The following is a 27,588-nucleotide window of genomic DNA, read 5'->3' as shown; positions in this document are numbered from 1 at the left end:
GGTGCTCTTACTGCCTGTTACAGGGAAAACCAGCTTGCTCCATCAATGTTCAACATTTACACAAATGATCAGCCATTGCCAGAAGGGACAGAGAGTTTCATCTATGCTGACGATTGTGCTATCACCGCCCAAGCAGGGAGCTTTGAGATGGCTGAACAGAAGCTCTCCAAAGCTTTAGGTGCTCATACTGCCCATTACAAGGAAAACCAGCTGACTCCTAATCTATCTAAAACACACACGTGCTTTTCACCTTAGGAACAGACAAACATCTCGAGTTCTGAGGATGACCTGGGAAGGAATCCCACTGGAGCATTGCAGCACACCAAAATAACTGGGAGTTACTCTGGACCGTGCTCTGACCTACAAGAAACGCTGCTGACTATCAAGCAAAAAGTGGGTGCTAGAAATAATATCATATGAAAGTTGACTGGCACAACCTGGGGATCACAACTAGACACAGTGGACATCTGCCCTTGCGCTTGGCTACTCTGCTGCTGAATATGCATGCCCAGTGTGGAATATATCTCACCACGTTAAACAGTGGATGTGGCTCTTAATGAGACAGACTGCATTATCACAGGGTGTCTACGCCCTACACCACTGGAGAAATTATACTGTTTAGCCAGTATTGCACCACTTGGCAATACTGGCTAAATAGGCAAGTGGTGCAATGGCCCAAGGCAGTGGCCCATCCTCTCTTTTTGGATATCAGTCAGCATGCTAACACCTTACATCAAGAAAGAGCTTTCTAAGATCTACAGAAATACTTGAAGGAACACCTCAGCAAGCAAGAGTCCAAAAGTTGCAGGTGAAAACCCGGAACCTCAATCCATGGCTGATACCAGATCAGAGACTCCCTCTTGGACACACAGAAGATGAGGCAACTTAGAAGGTGCTGAACAGACTGTGCCACAGAGGCGCAGAGCCAACCTTAAGAAATGGGGCCACAAAGTGGAATCCACGTCATGTGAGTGCGGAGAAGAGCAAACCACAGACCAGGTTCTACAATGCAACCTGAGCCCCGTCATATGCACAATGGAGGACCTTCTTATAGCAACACCAGAGGCACTCCAAGTAACCAGCTTCTGGTCAAAGGACATTTAGTATAATTCCAAGTTTTTAACTTTGTTTGTGTTTATAAATACATAGATGAAAGTCTCTGTCCTTTCTGGCAGTGGCTGGTCATTTGTGTAAATGCTAAACATTGACAGTGCAAGCTGGTTTTCCTTACAATAGGCAGTAAACACACCTAAAATTTGGAGAGTTTCTCTTCAACCATTTCAAAGCTCTCTGCTTGAGCGGTGATGGCACAATCGTCAACATAGATGAAACTCTCTGTCCCTTCTGACAGTGGCTGGTCATTTGTGTAAATGGGAAACACTGATAGGAGCAAGCACGCTCTCCTGAGGCAGGTCGTTCTTCTGTCTTCACTATCTGTTTCTCTGACCCTGGAACTCAACAAAAAAGCTCCTGTTTTGCAGCAGACTTCTTGTGAAGCAGGTGAGATGGTGAAAGGACAACACTGGGAAATCAGTGACAGAATCCGGCCAGCAGACAGACACAATAAATAAATAAATAAATAAATAAATATATATATATATAAATAAATAAGAGGTGCCACACTGAGAAAGGCCCTGTTCCAGAGCCTGGAATGGAATTCTGCATTAGTTTGGAATTGAACTCGTGATCAGTTCTTGTTGCAAGGAAAACAGAAGGAAATCTATAATTTTCAAAAAGCAAAACCACTTGTCACGTGATCTGGGGCTTTGAGGGAGATTTCGCAAAGAGCGCCTTAGACCAGGCTCGCATGTCTATTTCATGCCTTCGTTCTCATTTCCGCCAAGCTGCTTTCCCTTAAGCTAGCACTTCCTCCCCTCGTCCTAGTATTCCTCCTCCTCAAGATCCACGTATGCAAGAGCTCTCTGGCCAGCAGACAGGCATTTCTGGGTGGAAATCCTGTTTTATTTTACACGGAAACCTTTGCAGAGACTTGAAAGGCATGGCTTTGAAGTCATCCCCCCTTTAGAAGTGCAAGTCCAACAAGACAGCTAGGAAAGGATGATAATGTTGTGACTGAACAAAAGCAGATTTCTGTCTCTGCTTTCAAATACCGATTACTACATATATAGAAACCCTCAGTGATGGATGAGGAAATCAAAGGGTGAAGCATGCTCTTGTATTTCAATGTTCAAATATGTATTTAATTTTCTGTCTTCTGCAGATGGTAAATTGGGGGGAATTGCTATTGTCATTTAGGAGCTGTAGTTGCTGGGATTTATAGTTCGCTTACAATCAAAGAGCGTTCTGAACCCCACCAACGATGGAATTGGGTCAAACTTGGCACACAGAACTGACCAACAGAAAATAGACCTTAACATTTCTATCGTTGGTGGAGTTCAGAACGCTCTTTGATTGTAGGCGAACTATAAATCCCAGCAACTACAACTCCCAAATGTCGAGGTCTATTTTCCCCAAACTCCACCAGTGTTCACATTTGGGCATATTGAGTATTCGTACCAAGTTTGGTCCAGATCCATCATTGTTTGAGTCCATAGTGCTCTCTGGATGTAGGTAAACTACAACTCTCCAACTCAAGGTCAATGCTTCCCAAATCCTTCCAGTCATTTCTGTTCACCGTTGGAGTTCTGTGTGCTAAGTTTGGTTCAATTCCAGCATTGGTGGAGTTCAGAATGCTCTTTGAGTGTAGGCGAACTATAAATCCCAGCAACTACAACTCCCAAATGTCGAGGTCTATTTTCCCCAAACCCCACCAGTGTTCACATTTGGGCATATTGAGTATTCGTGCCAAGCTTGGTCCAGATCCATCATTGTTTGAGTCCACGGTGCTCTCTGGATGTAGGTAACTACAACTCCCAAACTCAAGGCCAATGCCCACCAAACCTTTCCAGCATTTTCTGGTGGTCATGGGAGTTTTGGGTGCCAAGTTTGGCTCAATTTCATCATTGGTAGAGTTCAGAATGCTCTTTGAGTGTAGGCAAACTATAAATCTCAGCAACTACAGCTGGGATTTATTTTCCCCAAACTCCACCTCTGTTTATGTTTGGCCATATTGAGTATCCGTGCCAAATTTGGACATATTGAGTATTTGTGCCAAATTTGGACATATTGAATATCCATGCCAAGTTTGGTCCAGATCTACCATTGTTTGAATCCACATTGCTCCTTGGATGTAGGTGAACTACAACTCCAAAACTCAAGGCCAATGCCCACCAAATCCTTCCAGTCATTTCTGTTCTTCGTTGGGAGTTCTATGTGCCAAGTTTGGTTCAATTCCATCATTGGTGGAGTTCAGAACGCCCTTTGGTTGTAGGTGAATTACAAATCCCAGTAACTACAACTCCCAAATGGCAACTTCCTTAAGACACCAAAGTGCTGTGGATGAACTGCATTGGGGACTGAGGAACATGGAAGCACAACAATAAGACAATTCCAGATGTCGGTTTCTGTTGGGAAGACGCTTGATCTTTCCCCGCAGGCAACTTCTGCACTGACTTGTTGACACCAACGTCAGCTGAAAAAAGATGGATTTGGGAGATAAAGTGCAGTGGTTCAAGCACCGAGAACACACTCCTGGAGTAGATCTACTCATGGCGGAGTCGTCAAAATGATAAATGGCCCTTGCTTTCCGCTGGCAGGCAGGAGCATCATTCCCCGCATATCAGGCACATCATGATTATGTCCCAGCCTTATCTCTTCTGTCAACAGTGAGTAACCAATTGTCCTCCCCTTTCTCACTTCTGTAATTATCGTTGCTGCTTTACAGCTGCTGTTTAGCATCTTTCTCACTTCAAAGCAACACCTAACATACTCCTAAAACTTGGAAACAGGGAAAGGGAAGAATCCAGAACCCTTAATATCCCTCCTGATTCGCTTCCTCCCAACAGATGTTTGTTGGCAAACACATTAATAACACTAAACGTGATGAAGAGCTGGCAAAATAGATGCTCATTTGCAGATCTGAACGTCCAAACAAGCAGAAGCTTCCAATATATGAGACTTGGTAAATAAAAGCACAACTCTACGATAGATCATTTCATAGAATCATAGAATTGGAAGAGACCTTGTGGGCCATCTAGTCAGACAGGAAAAGCACAATCAAAGTATCCCTGACAGATGGCCATGCAGTCTCAACAACAACGACAACAACAACAGAGTTGGAAGAGACCACAAGGACCATCTAGTCCAACCCCCTTCCATTCAGGAAAAGCACAATCAAAGTATCCCTGACAGATGGCCATCCAGTCTCAACAACAACAACAGAGTTAGAAGAGACCACATGGACCATCTAGTCCAGTGGTTCTCAACCTGTGGGTCCCCAGGTGTTTTGGCCTACAACACCCAGAAATCCCAGCCAGTTTACCAGCTGATAGGATTTCTGGGAGTTGAAGGCCAAAAACATCTGGGGACCCCAGGTTGAGAACCACTGATCTAGTCCAACCTCCTGTCATGCAAGAAAAGCACATCTGGATGGACAGATCGCCATTCAGTATCAAGAATAACAACAACAGAGTGGGAAGAGACTACATGGACCATCTAGACCAACTCCCTGCCATGCAGGCAAAGCACAATCAAAGTATCCCTGAAGATGGCCATCCAATCTCAACAACAGCAGAGTTGGAAGAGACCACATGGACCTTCTAGTCCCAACTCCCTGCCATGCAGGAAACGCACAAAGTATCCCTGAAGATGGTTATCCAGTCTCAACAACAACAACAACAACAAAGTTGAAAGAGACCACATGGACCAACTAGTCTAACCTCCTGCCATGCAAGAAAAGCAGATCTGAATGGACAGATCGCCATCTAGTCTCAAGAACAACAACAAGAGTTGGAAGACACCACATGGACCATCTAGTCCAACTCCCTGCCATGCAGGCAAAGCACAATCAAAGTATCCCTGAAGATGGCCATCCAGTCTCAACAACAACAACAACAGAGTTGGAAGAGACCACATGGGCCATCTAGTCCAACCCCCTGCCATGCAGGAAAAGCACAATCAAAGTATCCCTGACAGGTGGCCGTCCAGTCTCAACAACCACAACGATAGAGTTGGAAGAGACCACATGGGCCATCTAGTCCAATCATTTAGTCCAACTTCCTGCCATGAAGGAAAAGCACATCTGGATGGACAGATAGCCATCCAGTCTCTATAACAACAACAACAACAACAACAACAACAACAACAGAGTTGGAAGAGACCACATGGACCATCTATTCCAACTCCCTGCCATGCAGGAAAAGCACAATCAAGGTATCCCTGAAGGTGGCTATCCAGTCTCAACAACCTCAACCTCAACCTCAACCTCAACAACAACAACAACAGAGTTGAAAGAGACCACATGGGCCATCTAGTCCAACTCCCTGCCAGGCAGGAAAAGCACAATCAAAGTGAGAGATGGCCATCTGGCCTCTGTTTAAAAGTCTCCCAGGAAGGAGTTTCCATTACACTCCGAGGCAGAGAGTTCCATTGTTGAACAGCTCTTACAGTCAGGAAGTTCTTCCTCATGTTCAGTTGCAATCTCCTTTCCTGTCATTGAACTCATTGCTCCGAGTCTTAGTTTTAAGGGCAGCAGAAAAGAAGCCTTCTCCCTCTTCCTTATGACACCCTTTCACATATTTATTTATATATGGCTCTCCTGTCGCCTCTCAACCTTCTCTTCTGCAGGCTAAAGAGACCAAGTTCTTTAAGATGCTCAGAGTGAATCAATAAACAACAACATGGAAGGTCTGGTGCTTGTCTCCTCCATTTTAAGGAAGTCCAACTTTTTAGGGGCAACCTCTTGTCAAGTTACGAAATCAGTGTTTGTACCAGAGTGGAATGCATGTTTTTGCAAAGAAAGGAGTTGGAACGGAGGATTTCGGAGGCAGGTAGGAATGGGAAGGAGTTTGATCCTTTCCTAGAAGCTAGTGACTAAGTGTTTCGTCAACCAGCTTCCAAGCAGCACCTTCCAAAACAAAGCCTTTTATGAGTGTTCCCATTTCTACTCCCCAATTTCCGAAAGATTTCCGAAAGATTCACCCCCTTCCCTGGCCGACTTTGGATGTTTTCACACATTCTTAAAGAACTGCAGGAGTGTTTTCCAGTTAGGTTGGCGAAATGAAAGGGAAGCGCAGGAGGGGGAAAAACAACCAGGCGCCCGCAAATCACCCTCGAGGGGACAATAAGGGACAACTACCCAATGGTCTTACAATCCAAGTACTGTTACCGAAATCCATAATTTTGGTTGGGAAGAAGCAGGTGGATGTTTTCCTCCCCTGTTTGGCTGGCTCTACTGAAAATGGTCCTCTCTGAAAATATAGTCTGCACCATGTTTTCTCTTGACTGGAACACAGCATTTTTTCAACCTGGGGGTCGCGACCATGTAGGGGGTTGCTAGGGGTTTCAGAGGGGTCGCCAAACACCACCGGAAACCATATATTTCTGATGGTCTTAGGAACCCCTTTGGTAGAGAAGGTTGAAGATCTCTGCCTTCAGTGAGAGCACCTGCTCTAACTACTAGATCAGTGTTTCTCAACCTGGGGGTCGCGACTACAAGGGGGGTTGCAAGGGGTTTCAAAAGGGTCGCCAAACACCATAGGAAACCATATATTTTTGATGGTCTTAGGAACCCCTTTGGTAGAGAAGGCTGAAGATTTCTGGCTTCAGTGAGAGCCTCTGCTCTAACTACTAGATTAGTGTTTCTCAACCTGGGGGTCGCGACCACAAGAGGGGTTGCAAGGGGTTTCAGAGGGGTCGCCAAACACCATCAGAAACCATATATTTCTGATGGTCTTAGGAATCCCTTTGGTAGAGAAGGCTGAAGATCTCTGCCCTCAGTGAGAGCCCTTACTCTAACTACTAGATCAGTGTTTCTCAACCTGGGGGTCGCGACTACAAGGGGGTTGCAAGGGGTTTCAGAGGGGTCGCCAAGCACCACCGGAAACCATATATTTCTGATAGTCTTAGGAACCCCTTTGGTAGAGAAGGCTGAAGATCTCTGCCCTCAGTGAGAGCCCTTACTCTAACTACTAGATCAGTGTTTCTCAACCTGGGGGTCGCGACCACAAGAGGGGTTGCAAGGGGTTTCAGAGGGGTCGCCAAACACCATCAGAAACCATATATTTCTGATGGTCTTAGGAATCCCTTTGGTAGAGAAGGCTGAAGATCTCTGCCCTCAGTGAGAGCCCTTACTCTAACTACTAGATCAGTGTTTCTCAACCTGGGGGTTATGACTACAAGGGGGGTCACAATGGGGTTTCAGAAGGGTCGCCAAATACCATTGGAAACCATATATTTCTGATGGTCTTAGGAACCCCTTTGGCCAGCCTCTCAGCTAAGGGGAGGGCTATTTCTGAGACTCCAAGCGGGGAGGGGAGAGCAGGCGTGTGGGCGAGGAAGAGCGTGTGAGGCTGGAGGGAGGCTCGAGCCAGCAAATCTCTTCAAGGCATGGGGGTTCTGTGTGGGAAGCTTGGCCCAATTCTACCACTGTCAAAATGCACTTTGATTGTAGGTGAACTATAAATCCCAATAACTACAACTCCCAAATGTCAAGGTCTATTTTCCCCAAATGGGCTTGACCCAATCGGAGGGGAGAGCAGGCATGATCAGTGTATGGCAGTGTAGTGCAGAAGTGCAGGCGAGGGAGAGCGTGTGAGGCTGGAGGGAGGTTCGGGACAGCAAATCCCTTCAAGGCATTGGAGTTTTGTGTGGGAAGCTTGGCCCAACTCTACCACTGTCAAAATGCGCTTTGATTGTAGGAGAACTATAAATCCAAGGACCTACAAATCCCAAATGTCAAGATCTATTTTTTCCAAACTTCACATCTGAGTATATTGAGTAATGGTGCCAAGATTGGTCCACATCCATCATTATTGGAGTCCACAGTGCTCTCTGGACGTAGGTGAACTACAACTCCCAAACTCAAGGTCAATGCCCACCAAACCCTTCCAGTATTTTCTGTTGGTCATGGGAGCTTTGTGTGTCAAGTTTGGTTCAATTCAATTGTTGGTGGAGTTCAGAATGCTCTTAGATTGAAGGTGAACTATACATCACAGAAACTACAACTCCTGAATGTCAAGGTCTATTTTCTTCTAACTCCACATATGGGTATATTGAGTATTCGTGCCAAGTTTGGTCCAGACCCATCATTGTTTGAGTCCACAGTGCTCTCTGGATGTAGGTGAATTACAACTCCGAAACTCAACATCAATGCCCATCAAACCCTTCCAGTATTTTCTTTTGGTTGTGGGAGTTTTGTGTACTAGGTTTGGTTCAATTCCATCATTGGTGGAACTCAGAATGCTCTTTGGTTGTAGGTGAACTATACATCCCACAACTACAACTCCCAAATGACAAAATCAATCCCCCCAATCCCACCAGTATTCAAATTTGGGTGTCAATTTGTGCCAAATTAGGTCCAGTGAATGAAAATACATCCTGCATAATGGATATTTACATGGCAGTTGTGAAGTAGCAATGCAAATAATGTGATGGTTGGGGGTCACCACAACATGAGGAACTGTATTGAGGGGTTGCGGCATTGGGAAGGTTGAGAAACACTGCCCTAAGACCACAGATGTGGCCGGCCTCTCATTAACACATAATAGAAGGCCTAGCCATCTTTTAAACACTGTTTGGAGTTGCAGCTCTCTCTTTCCAAGCCCAAAACCACATTGTTTTCTTTTCAGCCGTTCAAAGCGGAGTAAAAGATTAAGCTGCCTGGCGACTTTACCATCTTCCCATCGTCAACATAAACTCTGTCTTGGTTTTCATTAAGCGCAAAGATCCTCTTATAAATAGGAAAAACACCGCTCCTCTCCAGATTATTTCCTTTACATAACGTTTTCGACTATATTGACACCACCGGCTGTGCAGACAAAGGGATCAGGGCTGGTGGAACACGTCCCAGGAAAATACAGGTTCAGAACAGGGTTATTATCCAATAGCCCCATTCAAATGGCATGGCTCAAAGTAAAGAGATCACTATCCGGACTATAAGGAAGGTGGAATCACGTGTTATCGCCCCAACCTTATTTTCCATCTTCATCCTTATGATACTTCATCTCGTTGATAGGAAGCTTCTCACCGGAGTGGAAATAATCTATCAGACTATTTAACCTCAGGAGACTGAAAGCCAATACCATGGTCACAACAACATCTGTTATAGAAATCCAATATGCTGATGATAACATAGTATGTGCGCATTCAGAAGAAGACCTACAATATCTATTATAGATCTCCAATATGCTAATGATAACATAGTCTGTGCGCATTCAGAAGAAGTGGGTTGTTGTAGGTTTTTTAGGCTGTATGGCCATGTTCTAGAAGCATTCTCTCCTGACGTTTCACCTGCATCTGTGGCAAGCATCCTCAGAGGTTGTGAGGTGTGTTGGAAACTAGGACAAGTGAGATTTCTATATCTGTGAAACGATGTCCAGGGTGGGAGAAAGAACTCGTTTGTTTGAGGTAGGCATGAATGTCTCCATTGGCCACCTTGATTGGCATTTAATGGCCTGGCAGTTTCAGCTGTGACGTCTTACTGCCTGGAGGAATCCTTTGTTGGGAGGAACATGGCCAGACAGCCCAGAAAACTCACAACAACCCAATAATTCCAGTTGTGAAAGCCTTCGACAACTCAAAGAATACAGAAAACTTCCAAGATACTTCACCGAGGCCTGGCTTCTAACACAAAAGCCAAAGTTGATGGAACTGGCTGTTAATAAACAGCCATGAAATCATGTCTTTTCCCATGAATTTTCTGTGTCTCATTCCCACAAAGTCTCTCGGATTTACAGAGCTGATTCTCTGCTCTCATCTGTAAACAAAGATATTGTAACATCAGGCGCTTTCGCATGAAAGTTTTCCATTTCACTTAATTCTTCTTCACTCGAACCCTTATCTAATGATGTTGTTTCTGGCTCTTGTGACTGACCTACAATAGCCACAAACTAGGTTGAATTGAAAGACTAGAGCAAAATGTGCAGTTTAATAAATATTTTCCATGTTTTTATGATAGAATCAATTAGGAAATGACATTTATAACCCAGGAACAAAAATGTTAGTACATAGCGGAATTGGTCCTAGCGTATGTGAGAGAAAAGATCAGAAGATAGCAGGAGAAACAGGGACTACAAGAGAAAGGAATCAGCCAACACATAGATCATCTCCCGCCTCTCCTTGGCTTCCAATCTGACAAATATGTTTCTCATCACAAGAGGCCCAAAGAAGAATTTGCCCCTGGGAACGAGAGAAACTGCGGCTGGGAGGAGACTCAGACGGGGATTATGGAGACAATGAAAGAGGTCAAGGGTTGGGGGCGAAGCAAAGGAGGGTGGCTCCCCGCGCATTTCTTCCAAAACAGTTGATCCTACACAAAGTCCTTCTCACAAACCAAAGCACAAGTGTGTTGTCGAAGTGTTTCATGATCCAAGTCACTGGGTTGCACTGGTGATTTTTCCAAGCTATCTGGCCATGTTTCAGAAGCATTCTCTCCTGATGTTTTGCCCACATCTCTGGCAGGTCTCCTCAGAGGTTGTGAGGTCTGTTGGAAACTAGGCAAGTGGATTAGTATTGAATGTTCTTGCAGTTTCAAATCCTGGCTGCTTCCTGCTTGGGGGAATCCTTTGTTGGGAGGTGGTAGCTGGCCATGACTATTTCAAACTGCTAGGTTGGCAGAAACTGGGGCTAACGGCGGGAGCTCATCCCGCTCCTCATATTCAAACCGCTGACCTTTTGATCAGCAAATTCTGAAGTGCAGCGGTTTAACCCATTGCACCACCAGGGGTTCCCAACTATTGGAAATGCAATTATGTGAATTTAGTAATTTCATAATTCCTATAGCCGGGGTCTAATTCTATCTAACAGTTTCCTGATCCTGGGTTATTTGGCCTATGTACTTGAGCTGTATTTATTTATTGATTTACAACAATTTTATGCCGTCCTTCTCACCCCGAAGAGGACTCAGAGCGGCTTACAAGATATATATACATACAATATATTGTATTATTAGAATAGCACAATATCAGAATTATATATTACTATATTGTACTATACCATTATATTGTAATATTATTAGTAATATTAGATGTAATATAAAATATATAAATATAATATTGTATTATTATTAGTAGTAGCATTATATTGTATTACAAAATTATAAATATTACATCTATATACAATATATTATAATATAGTACTATGTTGTACTATATCATTATATTGCAATATCATTAGTAATATTACATGTAATATAAAATATATAATTATAATATTGCATTATTATTATTAGTATATTGTATTGCATTATAATATTATAAACATGATATCTATATACATTATAATATATTACTATATTGTACTATACCATTATATTGTAATATTAGTAATATTACATGTAATATTAAATATATAATTATAATAATGTATTATTAGTAGTGGTAGTATTATATTGTATTAGATTATAATATGAAAATATGATATGTATATACAATATATTATAATATATTACTATATTGTACTATAACATTATATTTATTTATTTAATATATTTCTATACTGCCCTTCTCAGCCTGAGGGCGACTCAGGGCTGATATTGTAATATTCTTAGTAATATTACATGTAATATAAAACATATAATCATAATATTATTATTGGTATTACATTGTACTATATTATAATATTATAAATACTATATGTATATACAATATATTATATTACATTACTACATTGCACTATTGTTAGTAATATTACATGTAATATAAATATATATAATTATAATATTGTATTATCGGTAGTGGTAGTATTATATTATATTACATTATAATATTATAAATATTATATGTATATACAACATATTATATTACGTTACTATATTGTACTATACCATTATATTGTACTATTATTAGTAATATTACATGTAATATAAAACATATAATCATATTATTATTATTGGTATTATATTGTATTACATTATAATATAAATATAATATGTATATACAATATATTATATTACATTACTATATTGCACTAGTGTTAGTAATATTACATGTAATATAAAATATATAATTATAATATTGTATTATTAGTAGTGGTAGTATAATATTGTATTACACTATAATATTATAAATAGTGTTAGTAGGCCTCAGTATGAGAACGCCTCAGTGTGAGAGGAAGCTCCAGTATTATTAGTATTATGTTGTATTACATTATACTAAAAATATTAGTAATATTACATGTAATATAAAATATATAATTATAATATTGTATTACCAGTAGTGGTAGTATTATATTGCATTACATTATAATATTATAAATATTATATGTATATACAATATATTATATTGTATACATAAACACACTTTTCATATGGGCTTGGTATGTATGGGCTCCCATTCTTCCCAGCAGGGTTGCTGAACTATTGGCCTTTTGGGCCCAAATAAGCCAGGAAAACATACCAGAAGCGCAACTCACTCATTTGGGAATGGGATCCAACCTGTTACATAAACCCAAGACCCACAGGGCTCCTTGGACTTCCTGACTCTTCTGAGTCACCGAAGGGGCTTTAATCCAATCGGGTGCGTTTACTACCAACTCCCACCACTTCCCCGTTCCCGTCCCCCACCTGAGAGCGTGACGGAGAGAAAGGAAGGCTTCCAAAGCACTCGTAAAGAAAGAATAACACACCACCCTTCCAGCGTCTTTGGTTTCACCTGCTAGGAATAGATGAGCTGGGAGTGGCTTTGGGGACGGTTGCAAAAGGGGTGGAGGTACCCAAGGGGTATTTAAGATGCTGGGGATCTTAAACACAAGACACACACCGAGAGCTGCAGAAAGAAGTTCACGTGAAAGTCCACTTTGCTCAGATTCGGCATCCGCTCTCCTTGCAGAAACTTGAGTCTAACAATCAAGGAGAAGAGACAGGAAGTGCCCAAACGAAGATGCCAAGTGCCTCGAGTCTCCAACTTGCATGGTTCTTCGCCTTGACCGTCTGTTTGGCCATCTCCCCAGCCTGGCTGCAGAAACCCCCCAAGAGGAAGGTGGTCAACGGGAACCCCAAAGCCGCCGCCTGTTGCGAGGAGCTGAAGGAGATGAAGGTCCAGGTGGCCAACCTCTCGGCATGGATCGAGGAGATGAGCAAGAAGCAGGATGCCGAGCTGGGCAGTGCCCTCGTGCAGGTCATCCAGCTGGAAGGCAGCCTCAAGCGCATGGACCTGCGCCTCAATGACGTGGAAGGGAAGTACTCCGAGATGAACAACCAGCTGGGCATCGTCCAGCTCCAGGCGGCACAGACTGTCACCCAAACGTCTGCAGGTAAGTCCCGGCTCTTCCCTCCTCCTGCTTTGGAGATACCATATATACTCGGGTATAAGCCGACCCGAATACAAGACGAGGCATCTGATTTTACCACTGAAAGCTTGGAAAATGTATTGACTCGAGTATAATGCAAAATAAAAATAGATACCAATATAATGACATCAATTGAGGCATCACAAAGCTCAATGTTTTTGAATATTTATATGTAATTTAAGATAAGACTGTTCAATTCTGATCAGGCCATTATTCTAACCTTCTTCAATGTCAATGTGCTCACGCATCCTTCCAATAATAATAAAGAGAGCAAAATAATAAATGTAATCAAAATAATAAGAAGGAGGGAGGGAAGGAGGATGGAAAGAAAGAAGGAAGGACAAACAAAAGGGAAGGAAGGACAAAAAGGTGGAAGGGAAGGATGGATGGATCGAAGGAAGGAAAGATATAAGGAAGGAAGAATGAAAGGGTGGGAGGAAAGAGAAGGAAGCTATGACAAAAGGGAAGGAAGGATGAAAGGGAGGAAGGAAGGGAAGGAGGAAGGAAAGAAGGAAGGATGAAAGGGAAGTAAGGATGAAAGAGGGGAGGGGAAGGATGAAAGAAAGGAAGGGAAGAAGGAAAGAAAGATAGAAGGAAGGAAGAACAAAAGGGTGAAAGGGAATGGAGGGGGGAAGAGGGAAGGGAAAGAAGGAAGGAAGGAAGGATAAATAGGTAGAGGGGGAAGGAGAAGGGGAAGTGAGAATGATGAAAGGGTGGAAGGGAAGGAAGGAGGAAGGGAGAAAGAGGGAGGTAAGGGAGGGAGGGAGGGGGAGGGAGGGAAGGAGGAAGGAAAGAAAGACGGAAGGACAAAAGGGTGGAAGGGAAGTCTGGATGGATGGATGGATGGAAGGAAGGAAGGAAGGAAGGAAGGAAGGAAGGAAGGGTGGGAGGGAATGGAGGGAGAGAGGAGGAAAGTAAAGGAAGCAAAGACAAAGGGGAAAGAAGGAAGGAAGGAAGGAAGGAAGGAAGGAAGGAAGGAAGGAAGGAGAAATAGGGAGAGAGCGAAGGAGAAGGAGAAAGGGAAGGATGAAAGGGTGGAAGTGAAGGAAGGAGGGAGAAAGAGGGAGGTAAGGAAGAAAGGGAGGGAGGGATGGAGGGAGGAAAGGAAGAAGGAAGGAAGGAAGGATGGAAGGGAAGAAAGGAAGGAAAGAAGGAAGGGAAGAAAGATATAAGGAAGGAAGAATGAAAGCATGGGAAGGAATGGAGGGAGGGAGGAAAGAGAACGAAGCAACGACAAAAGGGAAGGAAGGAAGGAAGGAAGGAAGGAAGGAAGGAAGGAAGGAAGGAAGGAAGGAAGGAGAAATAGGGAGAAAGGGAAGGAGAGAGGGAAGAGGGAAGGATGAAAGGATGGAAGGGAAGGAAGAAGGGAGAAAGAGGGAAGGAAGGGAGGGAAGGAGGAAGGAAAGAGAGAAGGAAGGATAGTATGGTGAGAGATAGGAGGGCCTGGGAAAAAGCCCAAGGGGCAGCATTTGGCCGGTCAACCCGTGTTTGCCCATACCTGGGCTACATCAAACTTAAACAGATAAAATATAGATTTAACAGCAAGACAGCAAGTTCAATTCTCAAAAGCCTATAGGAAAAACCAAGTCTCCATATGAAAGACACACGGGAGGGGTCTGTAGGAAATTCTAGAGCAAAAGTCCTTCTTCACATTCCTAGGAGATGGGATTCATAAAAAGGAGAGGCTAAACAGGGCTGCCCACAAAGTGTTCAAAGCCAGAGCACTTCAACTCCAAACCAAGACCAGTGTAAACAAGACGGTTTGCTTTGGTTTATGTTCCTTGTAAGAAGGCATTAAATGGCATGACACAGAGAAGGAACTCCCGGATGCAAACAAGTCCTGGTTGGCACCTAATCCTTCCTTCCTACCAGGTGGAATAAATTCACTTTGTGCAAGCTGTCAGGATAGATGAAAATCTACTACTGGGAGAATTTCTCCCTTCCAAACAGCTGGATGTGGAATTCCTAGCACGGGAAGGAAAGCAGAAGAGCTTCCCAAAGAGACAGGAGTGGGAATGCACCCCTACAAAACAGAGACATGCAGAAAGTAGGCGGTGCGCAGCCCAAACATGTTGAGCACATCGATTTGGCTCACATGCCTCACTGCACACAGGCCCCAGGCCCAGCTGTCCCATCACATCAGGACATTTGGATTTGAGGAAAAGAAGCAAACGGTGCAAAGAAGTCCTTTTCCCAAGCTGCACTACAGCTCCCATGACCCCTGGCTACCAAAGGCATGGTCCCAAAACTTCTTGCCTACTTCATGCTCATCTGGAAAAGGCAATATAAGGAAAAATGAGGAGGAAGCATAGATCTTTAAAGTAGTGGTTCCCATCCTCTTTATGACCAGGGACCACTTTGACCAGGGACCACTTTGACTAAGGAGAACTTTAACCAGGGACTACCTTGACCAGGGACTATGTTGACCTGGGACCACCTTGACCAGGGACCATTTTGACCAGGGGCCACCTTTACAAGGGACCACCTTGACCAAGGACCATCTTGAAAAAAGACCACTTTGACCAGAGACCACTTTGACCAGGGACCACCTTGACCAAGGACCACGTTGAACACAGGCCACTTTGACCAAGGACCACCTTGAACAAAGACCACTTTGATCAGTGACCACTTGAATACGGACCACTTTGACCAGAGACCACTTGATCAGGGACCACTTTGACCAGGGACCACCTTGACCAGGGACCACCTTGACCAGGGGCCACCCTGACCAAGGACCACGCTGAACACAAACCACTTTGACCAGGGACCACCTTGACCAAGGACCACCTTGACCAGGGACCACTTTGACCAGGGACCACCTTGACCAGAACAGGGACCACCTTGACCAAGGACCACTCTCCAACATTAGTTCCAAAAGGGTTATGAATCAGTTTTGGTCAACTTTAGATTCGGTTTGGTTATTTGGGGTGCTGATTCAGAAAATTGCATTGGGTAGACCACATCACCTCTAGTTTCTGATACGGACCATATGCCATCCAGTAGTTGCCATCTGCTTGCCCACAGAAAATCATATAACGTGGATTATCTGACTTGATATTCTGGATTATATGGCTGTGAGAACTCAGATAATCCAATTCAAAGTAGATATTGTGGGATTTCCTGCCTTGATATTCTGGGTTATATGGCTGTGTGGAAGGGCCCTAAGCAGTATTAGCTAGGATGTAATATGTGCAAGCTAAGTATATGTTATTTTGCGCAGTGGCATGTCATTGTCCCTGGCAGTTCAAAGACATGGTTGATCATTACTTTAAGGGTGAATAGCTTGGCTTTAGAGCTAGTTTTAAGGGATTCAGACCCTCATGCTGGAGCCATCAAATCTTTTGTGGCTGATTGGAATTGGATGAGAAAGACACCTAATGTTGATGTTTTTGAAAGAGGTAGACTGGTGTCAACAAATGCTGAAGCCCATCTTGAACTGCCTTCACGCAGATGCTGTGTACGACTGCTCATCCCTTTACCAGAGGAATTACAGAACTTCAGGGGTATACAGACTCCTTCCAGATGAATTCCTGGGGACCCCAGAACTACAGGTAAGAGCTCGCTTAAGAAAGGCACTTCCCTTGACAACTGTGGCCAACCAGAAGGCAGAGAAACCACCATAGCTCCAGCTTTCCCGAAACCATTTGCATCCACACTCTTTCTCCATCAGGTCTACTGCGACATGGAGACGGAGGGCGGAGGATGGACCATCATCCAGAGGCGTAAAGTGGGCCTGATCTCCTTCAGCCGAGACTGGAAGCAGTACAAGCAAGGCTTTGGCAGCATCCAGGGTGACTTCTGGCTGGGAAATGAGCACATCCACCGGCTCACCATGCGCCCAACCATGCTGAGAGTGGAACTGGAGGTAAGGGTTTGAGCGTCGATAATTCAAGCCTCTTTGCAGGCTTCAGTAGGACAAACCTATGCATTGAGTAGGGGAATCTGCCACCTAGTTACTGAAGCTGGTACTACATGCTCCATCATTAATTGAAATTATTTCATTTTGAAAAGAGAATAACATTTACCTTTGACATTTTTATGGTGTCATAAATTAACCTGCCCGCTTTAAGCGGTCCGTAATTTCTCTACTCACAGCTCAGCTGTTTTCGAAGTGCTTAGGTGAAGAGTAAGCTGGGCTATTAACAGTTGGGAGCTCAAATCCAACTCAGCCTTTGAACTGCTTAGGTGAAGAGTAAGCTCGCTATTAACAGTCGGGAGCTCAAACCCAACTCAGGCTTCAAATTACTTAGGTGAAGAGTAAGCTGGGCTATTAACAGTTGGGGAGCTTAAACCTGACTCAGACTTCGAACTGCTTAGGTCAGTGGTTCTTTTGGCCTTCAACTCCCAGAAATCCTAACAGCTGGTATACTGGCTGGGATTTCTGGGAGTTTTAGGCCAAAAACATCTGGGGACCCCAGGTTGAGAACCACTGGCTTAGGTGAACAGTAAGCTGAGCTATTAACAGTCGGGAGCTCAAACCCTTCAGGTCGGCAATGATTTATTGCTTCTAGTGATTCACCAGCTGTGCTACAGCCCGGCCCAATTTTCCTGAATTTCATCATGATCAGATACCTAGCTGCTGTTATAAATAATGACAGTCTCTCTAAAGGAGCACAAAGCTTGCTGAAACCTATAATAGGGCCGGAGTTTAGCACAGTGGGTTAAACTGCCAGCTGCAGAAAATCTTGCCAATCCAAAGGTGGACAGTTCAACTGAGGTTGGGGTGAGCTCCCAACTGTTAGCTCACTTAGCAGTTCAAAAACAGTAATGTGAGTAGGTAAATAGGTACCGCTTAGGTGGGGAGGTAGTATAAGGTGCCCATACTGAAATGCTGGCAATTCAGTTGGGACAGTGTCTAATGACAACAAAGCTCCTCTGCATGGAAGATGGAGCACAGCCTCCAGATGCCGGAGATGGAAAAAGATGGGAAGCCTTTGCCTTTGTTTATGTACTGTCTGTTAACTGTATACTGGCATTGAATATTTGCTGTATATGTGTACTGTAATGCGCCCTGAGTCCCCTTGGGGAGATAGGGCAGAATATAAATTATTATTATTATTATTATTATTATTATTAATATTATTATTATATACTAGCTGTACTCTCCTACTTTCCCTCCTTCCTTCCCTCCCTCGTTCCTTCCTTCCTTCCTTCTCTTTTCTTCTTTCCTTCCTTCCCTACCTCTTTCCTTTCCTTCCTTTTTTCTCCTTCTTCCTTCTCTACCGCGTTCCTTCCTTCCTTCGCTTTTTCCTTCCATCCTTCCTTCTCTTTCACTCTTTTCTTCTTTTGAGTTATGTTAATCCCACAAACAAACATTACATTTTTATTTATATAGACTAGCTGTCCCCTGCCACGCGTTGCTGTGGCCCACTCTGGTGGTCATGGGGGTTCTGTGTGGGAGGTTTGGCCCAATTCTATTATTGATGGGGTTCAGAATGCTCTGTGATTGGAGGTGAACTACAAATCCCAGCAACTACAACTCCCAAATGTGAAGATTCTATTTTCCCCAAACTCCATCAGTGTTCAAATTTTGGAATATTGAGTATTCATATAGAGTTTGGTCCAGATCCATCATTGTTTGAGTCCACAGTGCTCTCTGGAAGTCGGTGAACTACAACTCCAAAACCAAAGGACACTGCCCACCAAACCCTTCCAGTATTTTCTGTTGGTCATGGGAGAACTGTGCGCCAAGTTTGGTTCATCGTTGGTGGGGTTCAGAATGCTCTTTGATTAGGTTCTTGTGGGGTTTTTTCAGGCTATAGGGCCATGTTCTAGAGGCATTTCTCCTGACGTTTTGCCTGCATCTATGGCAAGCATCCTCAGAGGTAGTGAGGTCTCACTACCTCTGAGGATGCTTGCCATAGATGCAGGCGAAACGTCAGGAGAAATGCCTCTAGAACATGGCCCTATAGCCCGAAAAAACCCACAAGAACCTAGTGATTCCGGCCATGAAAGCCTTCGACAATACATTGCTCTTTGATTGTTGTTGAACTATAAATCCCAGCAACTACAACTTCCAAATGACAAAATCATTTTTTTTTAGTGAAGGACATACATTGGGTTGTTAGGTGTCTTGTGTCCAAACTTGGTGTCAATTCGTCCAGTGGTTTCAGAGTTCTGTTAATCCCACAAACAAACATGACATTTTTATTTATATAGATTATTCATATTCAAACCTGGAAGACCTGCCTGAAGGTAACCTGGAGCAGCAGATCTGAAAGCTGCATTATGCAGTCAATAGCATCCTTAGCTATGAGTTGTTTATAAGTTGGATTGCCTGTATATGTCTATTCCTAGAGAGCATTTTATGAGATGCATCATTAACAAAGATATCCGATCGTCATCTTCCCAGGACTGGAATGGCAACACCCGTTACGCCCAGTACAGCCAGTTTGTGATGAGCAACGAGCTGAACAGCTACCGCCTGTTCCTGGCCAATTTCAGTGGCAATGTGCCCCATGACTCCATGCGGTACCACAACAACACAGCCTTCAGCACCAAGGACAAGGACAACGACAAGTGTGTGGATCACTGCGCACAATTACGCAAGGGTAAGTGCTTGGGGAGGGGGAATCTCTTCCCCCCAGTTTTAGCTGAGCTCTTGTTTACATTTCTTGCTACACAATGGAAGTCCTACAATCTACATGTCAGTATTTCAGAGGGGTCATCAAACACCATCAGAAAACATATTTGAGAGCACTGTTTCTGAGACTCCAAGAAGGGAGGGGAGAGCAGGAGTGCTCAGAGCATGGCAGCGTGGTGCATATGTGCAGGCAAGGGAGAGCGTGTAAGGCTGGAGGGAGGCACCATTCAAGACATGGGGGTTCTGTGTGGGAAGTTTGGCCCAATTCTATCGTTGGTGGTTTCAGAATGCTCTTTGATTGTAGGTGAACTATAAATCCCTTCAACTACAAATCCCAAATGTCAAGGTCTATTTCCCCCAAACTCCACCACTGTTCACATTTGGGCATATTGAGTATTAATGCCAAGTTTGGTCCAGATCCATCATTGTTTGAGTCTACCGTGCTCTCTGGAAGTAGGTGAACTACAACTCCCAAACTCAAGATCAATGCCCAGCATAATCTTCCAGTATTTTCTGTTGGTCATGGGAGTTCTCTGTACCAAGCTTGGTTTAATTCCACCGTTGGTGAAATTCAGAATGCTCTTGTAGGTGAACTATAAATTCCAGCAACGACAACTCCCAAATGTCAAGGTCTGTTTTCCTCAAACTCTACCACTGTTCACATTTGGGCATATTGAGTATTAACGCCAAGTTTGGTCCAGATCTATCATTGTTTGAGTCCACGGTGCTCTCTAGATGTAGGTAAACTACAACTCCCAAACTCAAGGTCAATGCCCACCAAACCCTAATGCTCCCAAATGACAAAATCAACCCCCCCCCCCAATCCCAGCAGTATTCAAATTTGGGCACATTGGGTATCTGTGCCAAATTTGGTCCAGTGAATGAAAATACATCCTGCATATCGGATATTGACATGACGATTCCTAACAATAGCAAAATGACAGTTATGGAAGTAGCAATGAAAATAATGTTATGTTTGGGGGTCACCACAAGATAAGGAAAAGTATTAAGGGGTCGCGGCATTAGGAAGGTTGAGAACCACTGCCTAAGAGGAATGTTTTTTATCCCGTTGTTTGTGGATAGGAGGCTACTGGTACAACTGCTGTACAGACTCCAACCTGAACGGCGTTTACTACCGCAACGGCGAACACAACAAGAGCACAGACGGCATCACTTGGTACGGCTGGTACGGCAAAACCTACTCCCTGAAGAGGGTCGAGATGAAGATCCGGCCCACAGACTTCAAAGCCCAGGGCGACACCAACAAAGTTGAGTAAGGAGGCAACGAGGAGACCTCTTTGTGAGGGGACTGATGGCGGAAGGGGATGGGCAGGCAAACACACTCTTACTTAGTAGCAAAACCACAACGGCGGATGCAAAAAGGATGGATGGACGCAAGGTATGGCACCCACATACATAACTAATGATACAGGCCTCACACTTTTCTCAACGCTCAAGCAAAACCATCTATACCAGGGGTTTCCAACCTTTTTTTAACCAGGGACCACTTTGACCAGGGACCACTCTCCAACATTAGTACCAAAAGGGTCAGCTTTGGGCCAACTTCAGATTCAGTTTGGTTATTTGGGGTGATGATTCAGAAAATTCTATTGGATAGACAGCATCAGCTGATTCAGAAAATTGCACTGGATAGATGGCATAAGCTGATTCAGAAAATTGCATTGGATAGACAACATCAGCTGATTCAGAAAATTTCATTGGGTAGACCACATCAGCTGATTCAGAAAATTGCATTGGACAGACCACATCAGCTGAATCGGAAAATTGCATTGGATAGACTACATCAGCTGATTCGGAAAATTCCACTGGATAGATCACATCAGCTGATTCAGAAAATTCCACTGGATAGATCACATCAGCTGATTCAGAAAATTGCATTGGATAGACCACATCAGCTCTAGTGTTTGGTGTGAGTGAAACGACATCCAGAATAACACATGACAAAGACTGCTATACACCACAATGCATTTTGTGTCTAGATGAAGTCACTGCGGACTCCTCTCGCAGCCCAATTCCCCGCTTAACTGTGTTGCCAGAGTGGGTCCATAGTTAATATATCTATTTTTATTCACTTTTTAAAAAATTGCAAGAGAGAGTTAGCTTAATTTAAAGTTGCTGTCTTGTCGCCGGAGATGCCAGTTGTATATATGTTGACTAGACAAAAAGTGGGATATTTCGCCAGGAGGGTCTTCTTTGTTATGGAAGTCTTTTGTTTGGGATGTGCGCATGCTGTAAATTAAAAGAGCGCTCTGTACAAATTGTGCCTCGTTTATGTTGTGAAACCGTTCTCCCGACCCCATTCTATAATAAACTCTTTTGTTTTTAAGACCGGGCTTCCATTCTTTGTCCTAAAAATGCTAACTAACGGGGTGATGAAAACACACAAATCCTGAAAAGAAAGGGTGTTCAGCTGCTGACTTGCAGAGAGGTGAAAGGAAAGTCCAATGCTGAACAATATAAGACTGTCGCACTATATACAAGGAATTAATTCACAAAATTGTTCCACATATACAGCCCAGAAAACACACAACAACTCAACCATTTTGGAGTGTTTTGGGTGTCAGAATTCTAGACAAGGAACGCTCTGTTTGCAAATACAGTGTTCCCGCTCTACTTCGCGGTTCGCTTTTTGCGGACTCGCTATTTCGCAGGTTTTTGCCTCCCAGTTTATGAATGGTTGTCGTTTCCCAGAGTGGCATTCTAATCCCACCTCCTGGCAACAATGGAGTGTGGAAGGGGGTTTCACCCTCACCTTCGGGAGGAAAAAAGTGTGCGGTGCCTTTAAATCTGTTGCACTCCAGGACAGGAATAACCCTCTTACTTTGAAACACCTCACGTTGAATAGGAAAAGCAATCTTTTTATTGAAGATAAGTAAAAACAGCAAAGTAAAGAAACACTTTAAAGGAATAGGTAAATCCAATTAGGTAAAAAGATAAGCAGGAAAATATTGGTTCAAGATAGAGTTCAGCAATGTCCAAAAAGAAATTCCACAAGTCTCTAACTAAATTCAAAGAACCAGGAAACGTTGATCCAAGGCATGAGCAGATAGTCACAAGAGACAAACAACCAAAGCAGGGAACAAGAAATCTTTAAGCATGAATCTTCCAAGCAAGGCTTCTATGAGACGAGGACAAGAACTTAGCAGGTTTCTAAACGAAGCTTCATTTGACTATTTTTTCCATGCTTGGAACTTATATGCCTTTCCAAGCGCTCAGAAACTGGTTTCGCTTTCCTTGAGCGGCCCTTATCTTTTTCTCTTGAAGCCTGGCAGCACGCTGAAGGCCTTGCTCGGCCTGTCTGTTTTGACTAATTTCTGCTCGCCTATCTATATGCTCATTAGATTCTGCAACTCTTTTCAGGCCCCAAATCCTGGGAACTCTCTGGGAGAAATTCAGGGAGTAAACCATCATCCCTATACTCTGTAGGAATATTCTCAAGGGAAACTACACTTTGAACAGGTGACTCTGTGTCATTCTTTGCATCAATATCACTGACCAAACCATTGCCATCTTGAACCTCATTTACATCATTCCCCACATACAAAACACCCTGATCCTGAAACACAACCACAGGCTGAACTCCAACAAAATATCTCCTCGCTTCCGCCTCACCCTCGGAACTCAATATAGATATATAGCGTCCCTACTTCACGGATTTTCACTTTTCACGGGTGGTCCTGGAATATTAACACTCATGAAAAGTGAGGGAACACTGTAGCTAACACCTCCCAACAAAGGATTCCTCCAGGCAGTAAGATGTCACACCTGAAACTGCCAGGCCATTAAATGCCAACCAAGGTGGCCAATGGAAACATTCACACCTATCTCCAATAGGCAGGAGTTCTTTCTCCCACCGTGGACATCATTCCACAGATATATAAACCCCACTTGCCTAGTTTCCAACAGACCTCACAACCTCTGAGGATGCCTGCCATAGATGTGGCTGAAACGTCAGGAGAGAATGCTTCTGGAACATGGCCAGACAGCCCGGAAAACACACAACAACCCAGTGATTCTGGCCTAGCGAAACCTTATCCACTATTGAGATCTTCAGTGATCGATACAGTGTCACCACCGCTTACCACCGTGTCAATAAATACACGATATTTTACTTTCAGCAGGTCAACATTGAGGAAGAATACATGTACCACCACCACAAGACCATCAGAAGTGTTTCAATGCATTGTCGAAGGGTTTCATGGCCGGAATCACTGGGCTGCTGTAAGTTTTTTCGGGCTGTTGGAGGTAGGTGTGAATGTTTCAATTGGTCACTTGGATTATTATTAATAATAATAATAATAATAATAATAATAATAATACTTTATTTATACCCCGCGACGATCTCCCCAAGGGGACTCGGGGTGGCTTACACGAGGCCATGCCCAGCAATACAGTAAAACAATATAACACAAGATCACAACAGAAAATAAGAAAATAAAATAAGATACAAAACCAATATAAATAAACAATAGCATTTAATGGCCAAGAAATTTTCAAGGCGTGGCTTCTTACTGCCTGGGGGAATCCTTTGTTTAGAGGTTATTAGTTGCCCCTTCCTGGAACAACTCTCCTCGCTTCTGCCTCACCCTCAGCCCAAAAAGCTTACAGCAACCTAGTGTTTCAATGCTTAGCAACACAACAACACAACAGCTTAGCAACACAACAAGGGAGAGAAAATGGAGCGAACTTTTTTGGACTCCAACTTCCAGAATCCCCAAGTTTTATTTTATTTCGTATCAAAAGCATTGCATAAATTAGTATAAAACTAATAAAAATAGAAGGTGTGCAAGCGGCTAAATATCTTTTGACCAAAAACGGGCAACAGCAACGACATTGTCTGTGGCCTCCCACAATTCTTCCTCTGTACGTGAGGCAGGGCACAGTGGACAAGCATACAAATGCAGAGTTGTCTGTTCTGCTCCACAGTCACACAAGTGGTCTTGTTAAAAAGGGTAACTTTTCCAAGCAGCTCATACAACAGGGCCAGGCCTAGAGCCAGGAGGAGAGGAAAAGTCTGCAGAATTCCTGGCAGAGAGCAGCACCGCTCCTATTGTCCTTGGCCCCAGGCGTTTAAATACCAGATGATGGTATTTTAAGACGCAGGGAGGGTCAATGCATGGAGTTTTTATGCGCTTAGCTTGTGCTGGAGCATTTCTGCAGCTCCGGTCAGGCCAATTGACACCGCAATAGCGATTAATTCCCCAACCACCGTGATATAAGTGTTCAAATAAGTCGTCAATGGCCTAGCTACTTACAATATTTATCTCTGTGTTAGAAAAAGCCATGAGCCAGTGGATTCAAAGGATCTTTATGTAAAACATCACGTCACACTTTGGCAGGGCATTTGTGTGACATACTACAAGGAGCTCTTCTTCGCGCCAAGGTTGAGCTTTCTGCTTCACTTAAACAGGAAAAGAGATTCTTAAAGAGATGCAATGCCTTCTCTTCTCAAGATCAGAGAACAGACTAAAAGCCTAAAATGTGTTTTCGACATTCCATTTATACCTTAAATAAGTTATGCGCAAACCCAGGCCCAAGGACCGGATAAGAGTCCTTAGGTTCTTTTATCAGGCCATCCTCTCTCTCACTATCCTATCTTTCCTTCCTTCCTTCTCTCTTTCTCTCCTGCTTCCTCCCCTAATTCTCCTTCCCTTCCATCCTTTTGCCCTTCCTTTTTTCCAACATATCAATAAGCATACATTTCCCTAAACCAACAACAAAATGGTGGATGCATTCTCTTGTCAGAGAAACAAGCTAAAATTCAACCTCCTCTTGTCAGAGAAACAAGCCAAAATACAACCTTGTCAGAGAAATAAGCCGAAATTCAACCTTCTCTTGTCAGAGAAACAAGCCAAAATTCAACTCCTACCAGAGAAAGAAGCTGAAAGTCAACCTTCTCTTGCCAGAGAAACAAGACAAAATTCAACCTTCTCTTGTCAGAGAAACAAGACAAAATTCAAACTTCTCTTGTCAGAGAAACAAGCTAAAATTCAACCTTCTCTTGTCAGAGAAACAAGACAAAATTCAACCTTCTCTTATCAGAGAAACAAGCTAAAATTCAACCTTATCTTGTCAGAGAAACAAAATTCAACCTTCTCTTGTCAGAGAAATAAGACAAAATTCAACCTTCTCTTGTCAGAGAAACAAGACAAAATGCAACCTTCTCTTATCAGAGAAACAAGCTAAAATTCAACCTTCTCTTGTCAGAGAAATAAGACAAAATTCAACCTTCTCTTGTCAGAGAAACAAGCCAAAATTCAACCTTCTCTTGTCAGAGAAACAAGCCAAAATTCAACCTTATCAGAGAAACTAGACAAAATTCAAATATCACAAACAAATCATTCACAAATGGAACTTTGTTGTATCAGTCCGCTCCAGTTCTAAAGTCTCAATTCAACAGAATCTGATCTACAAGGTTGCTAATCTCCCATCGTATGCAGTCATATCCCATGTGGATAAAATATACCAGTCTCTCACACCAACACTTCATTGCTAAGCTTATGGCTGGTCAGCAAGATGACAAAAAGCACAAAACATAAATTTGAATCGAAGCCTTCCTTCTAACTACCATACGCAAAGAATCCTACCTGATGAGGGACTCCAGGATGGCTGGGTTCGGGCCCTTCTGGAACTCCAGCTCTTTGTAGTGCAGGGCCTTGGCGTAGGCACGGCATTTGGCTGCTCGTTCCCCAAGCAAAACAACGCCATTATCATCTCCCAATGGCAACGGTCCCTGCGGCAACGGAGAATACTTAAAACACTCACTAGTTTGAATGTTATGTTGTGTCCAAATTTCGTAGCAATCCATGAATTAGTTTGGGAGATATGACGTCCCTCACAAACTGACATTACATTTTTATTTATATAGATCAGTGGTTCCCAAACTTATTTGGCCTACCCCCTGGAAATCAATTTTTCTAAATCTTCTCTTCTTTCTTTTATGCTTTCACCGCCCCCTTACAGTTATTCATTGCCCCCAAATGCACCCATGGCCATTACCACACACCCCCCTCCACTGGATCGCTGCAGTGCCCACCAAGGGGCGATAATGCCCACTTTGGGAATCACTGATCTAGATTGATAAGAGTATCATCCAATAACACTATGCAACAAAGTTGGGAAAATTCTTGGATGAGAGAAAGAGTGACCCTGCAATGACTTTTACCTTGTCGCTGTGCTCCATAAACTCCGCCAGGTTCAAAAGCGTCTGGGTGACCTCCGCAATGTCCTGCGAGGTCAGGGCCAACTCGATACTCCGGATCAGCTCATCCTGCTGGTCTTCATTGAGTTCGGACCAGCAGGAAACAAAGGCTGCATTGAAGAGATCTCTGCCAGGGGAAGAATAATAATAATAATAATAATAATAATAATAATAATTTATTTGTAGACCATCCTATCTCCCCGAAGGGACTCAGGGCAGTTTCCAACACATATGGCAAACATTCAATGGAAGGACTTCTCAGAAATATTAAACATTAACTAAGTATTTTTAATTACAAGAATATGAGTCAAGCACTGAAAGGGTTAAATGAATGCAACGACTCAGCAAAAGCTGCAGTTCAATATAAGCAGGTGTGCCTGTAGCTTAGTAGCCTTCAGTCTGAGGTAAACCTCAGTGGGAGAAAGGTCTCAGTCTGTGA

At 43.4% G+C, this 27,588-nt stretch overlaps 2 protein-coding genes across 5 annotated transcripts in view; one reads left to right on the top strand and one right to left on the bottom strand.

Moving 5' to 3' along the window:
• MTOR (mechanistic target of rapamycin kinase) overlaps window positions 1-27,588 on the bottom strand; it is a 101,135-nt gene that overhangs the window by 33,729 nt on the left and 39,818 nt on the right. For all 4 annotated transcript variants that reach the window (XM_060758886.2, XM_060758891.2, XM_060758887.2 and 1 more), the window contains 2 exons: window positions 27,114-27,276; window positions 26,536-26,681 (listed from right to left, as the gene is read on the bottom strand). In XM_060758886.2, coding sequence (XP_060614869.1) covers window positions 26,536-26,681; window positions 27,114-27,276 — 309 coding nt within the window. The remainder of the gene's footprint in view (window positions 1-26,535; window positions 26,682-27,113; window positions 27,277-27,588) is intronic.
• Window positions 12,776-22,274, top strand: ANGPTL7 (angiopoietin like 7). Its single transcript, XM_060758885.2, has 5 exons — window positions 12,776-13,308; window positions 16,795-16,895; window positions 17,015-17,209; window positions 19,697-19,895; window positions 21,011-22,274. Exons 1-5 carry the CDS (start codon window positions 12,936-12,938, stop codon window positions 21,202-21,204), a joined length of 1,062 nt encoding a protein of 353 aa, XP_060614868.2. The 5' UTR covers window positions 12,776-12,935; the 3' UTR covers window positions 21,205-22,274.

This window comes from Anolis sagrei, chromosome 13, assembly GCF_037176765.1.
Source record: "Anolis sagrei isolate rAnoSag1 chromosome 13, rAnoSag1.mat, whole genome shotgun sequence".
Classification (NCBI taxonomy): Eukaryota; Metazoa; Chordata; class Lepidosauria; order Squamata; family Dactyloidae; genus Anolis; species Anolis sagrei.
The sequence above is the reverse complement of the archived record's forward strand: the minus strand, read 5'-3'. Positions and strand labels throughout refer to the sequence as shown.